At 50.4% G+C, this 2,370-nt stretch overlaps 1 protein-coding gene across 1 annotated transcript; it reads right to left on the bottom strand.

The window, feature by feature from the left end:
* Positions 1–637: 637 nt before the first annotated feature.
* LOC109766511 (uncharacterized) lies at positions 638–1,496 on the bottom strand. Its single transcript, XM_020325289.4, has one exon. The coding sequence runs from the start codon at positions 1,376–1,378 to the stop codon at positions 908–910; it is 471 nt and encodes a 156-aa protein (XP_020180878.1). The 5' UTR covers positions 1,379–1,496; the 3' UTR covers positions 638–907.
* Positions 1,497–2,370: the final 874 nt, after the last annotated feature.

The following is a 2,370-nucleotide window of genomic DNA, read 5'->3' as shown; positions in this document are numbered from 1 at the left end:
AAAGTAATTACTTTCTTGAAGAGGAAAAGAAATGGGTTTTCCAGGGACAACAGTCAATGGTTCTTCGCAGGACACGTGAGTTTCTGAGATCACATGCCCTGCACTTTGGTCATGCACTCATGCCTGGAAAGCTAATTCCTTTGCGAAGTGGCAAGAGCTGAGGCTTTACGCTAACAATCATCGGGAGATGATGAAGCTAAACTGTGCTGGATGCACATACTATAGGCACAAAAGGGTGAGAATAGAAAATTCTGTTGTGGAGTTGCCGTTACATGTAGTTCACTTTATGCTGTTCAGAGGTAAAATATCTAGATATTTTTAAATTCACAAAGGCCCTAGTGGCAAGGAAATTGATGTACCTTTTCAGGTCATGCATCTATGAGAACTGAGAAGAGATGGAATAATTAACAAGTACCACTCCTAGTACCAATAATTTCTTGAGATCTAATCAGAGGCAAATAATAGGTGCACCCAAAGCTATCAGAAACAGCATGATTGCCCTGCAACCTCAAGCACTGCTGAGAATCAACAGTGAAGCTAGACCAGAGTAGCAAACAATCATACACATCCTTTTTCTTGGGATTTTCAAACATCCCACAAAATGATAGTGCAATATATACTAATCCACTAATTATCATCAACTAACAATCCATCCAGTCTTATTAAAAGAATGACCCAAACAATTAATCTCCACATAACAAAAATCACAAACCAAAAAAAAGGCTATGGAGTGAAGCACCTGGGAAACAATTTATCAACTCAAGGATGAAATTTACAAGAGACTACTGGAAACTTTTCAAAAATAAAGAGCGCATGCAAATCCAGCCTAGCCAACCGACCAACCCGCTGGCCAACTTTCCCCTGCACGCCTGAGGCCTCACGGATTCCATCTGCTGTCCCTCATCCACTACGCCAACCACATGGCGGCCACGAGCCCCACGGCCGGTAGCACCGCCCACGCCACGCGGGGTGGCGGCGGAGCGGACGACTGCATCCCGGAGACGGCGGCGGGCGCGGCGGAGCCGAAGGGCGCGAACGCGGAGTCCGGCTCGAGCGCGTCGGGGTTGGGCGGGCTCGGGCTGGACGGGATGGTGGCCGCCGCGTCCGACGGCGCCAGCGCGTCGTCGCCGGGGCCCGGGGACGGGAGCAGCGGCATTATGTCCGGGGAGAGCGAGAGCGACGGCGGGAGCGCGGAGGGGGCGTCCGCGTGGCGGCCGCCGTGGCGCGGGTACGGCGACGGCTCCGGCGCCGCGGAGATGGCCGACGCCCGGAGCGCGCCCGCGTGGGCTGCCGGCACGCACGCGCACGCGGCGCAGAGCGCGAGAGCGGCGAGCAGGAGGGCGTGGCGCCCGGCGCGCGCTCCGGTTCTTGCCATCATGGGCTGCGCGTGCGTGCGCGGGGTGGCGCGGAGAGCGGGAGGGTTGCTGGACGAGCCGTGGGAGTGAGTGACTGACGGGTGTGAGGAGGGATTGGTTTGGTCGGTTTTGGAGGCTGGTCGGGGCGGGGAAGCGGGTGGACAGAGCGAACATGTTATTCGTCACCACGCCACGGGCGGGCTGTTCCCTTCTCCTCAACCTTGCCAACGAAAAAGCGAAGTTACAGCAGCAGGAACTATTTTCAGCAGTTTCGCTACTCATACGGCACACACACCGCTGGAGTTTTACAGTACTGCCACGCCCGCTGCAACGCAAATGTCACCGTCGTCACCGAGTATTCTCAAGACAGAACACCTCCCATCATCGAACATGTGCGGTTGCATTTCAACTCGAGGCAGCTGACTGTTCCTGGATGCCTCCTAATCCAAGCAGTATAGCACGTATCCAACTTCTCGTGATTGTTATTATTTCCCTCTTTATCTGGTATTCCATCTATGGGTGAAACTACTCTGACGAACACGAGCTACGGCAAGCAGGAAATAAGTAAGTAGGCAAGGCCGCAAGCATGCCAAGCGAATATATAGTGCTAAGGTAAGATCCAGTGCTCTTAAACAAAGGAAGGATGGTGGTTGCATTACGTATCCCTCCAACAAACGTTAAGACCATTTATCTTTGGACTGTGCTAACGAAAATACTCCCTCCAATCCTTTTTACTTCGCATATTAGATTTTTGTCAGGTCAAACTTTGTAAAGTTTGACCAAGTTTATATCAAAAAGTACAAACAATACCAAATATATATACTATGACACTACATTTCATAATGAATCTAACAATGTTGATTTGGCATTGTAAACGTTAATACTTTTTCTATAAGTTTGGTCAAAGTTGGGATACTTTAACTTTGGACAAATCTTATATGCAGACTAAAAAGGACCGGAGGGAGTAGCATTGTCGTTTATCTTTTGCTTGAAGAGAAAAATATGTTTTTTGGTC

The sequence above is a fragment of the Aegilops tauschii genome, chromosome 3 (genome assembly GCF_002575655.3).
Source record: "Aegilops tauschii subsp. strangulata cultivar AL8/78 chromosome 3, Aet v6.0, whole genome shotgun sequence".
Lineage (NCBI taxonomy): Eukaryota > Viridiplantae > Streptophyta > Magnoliopsida > Poales > Poaceae > Aegilops > Aegilops tauschii.
The sequence above is the reverse complement of the archived record's forward strand: the minus strand, read 5'-3'. Positions and strand labels throughout refer to the sequence as shown.

What these genes read in the sequence shown, in the direction of transcription:
- LOC109766511 (XM_020325289.4), bottom strand. Translation starts at nt 1,378, where the DNA reads ATGATGGCAAGAACCGGAGCGCGCGCCGGGCGCCACGCCCTCCTGCTC.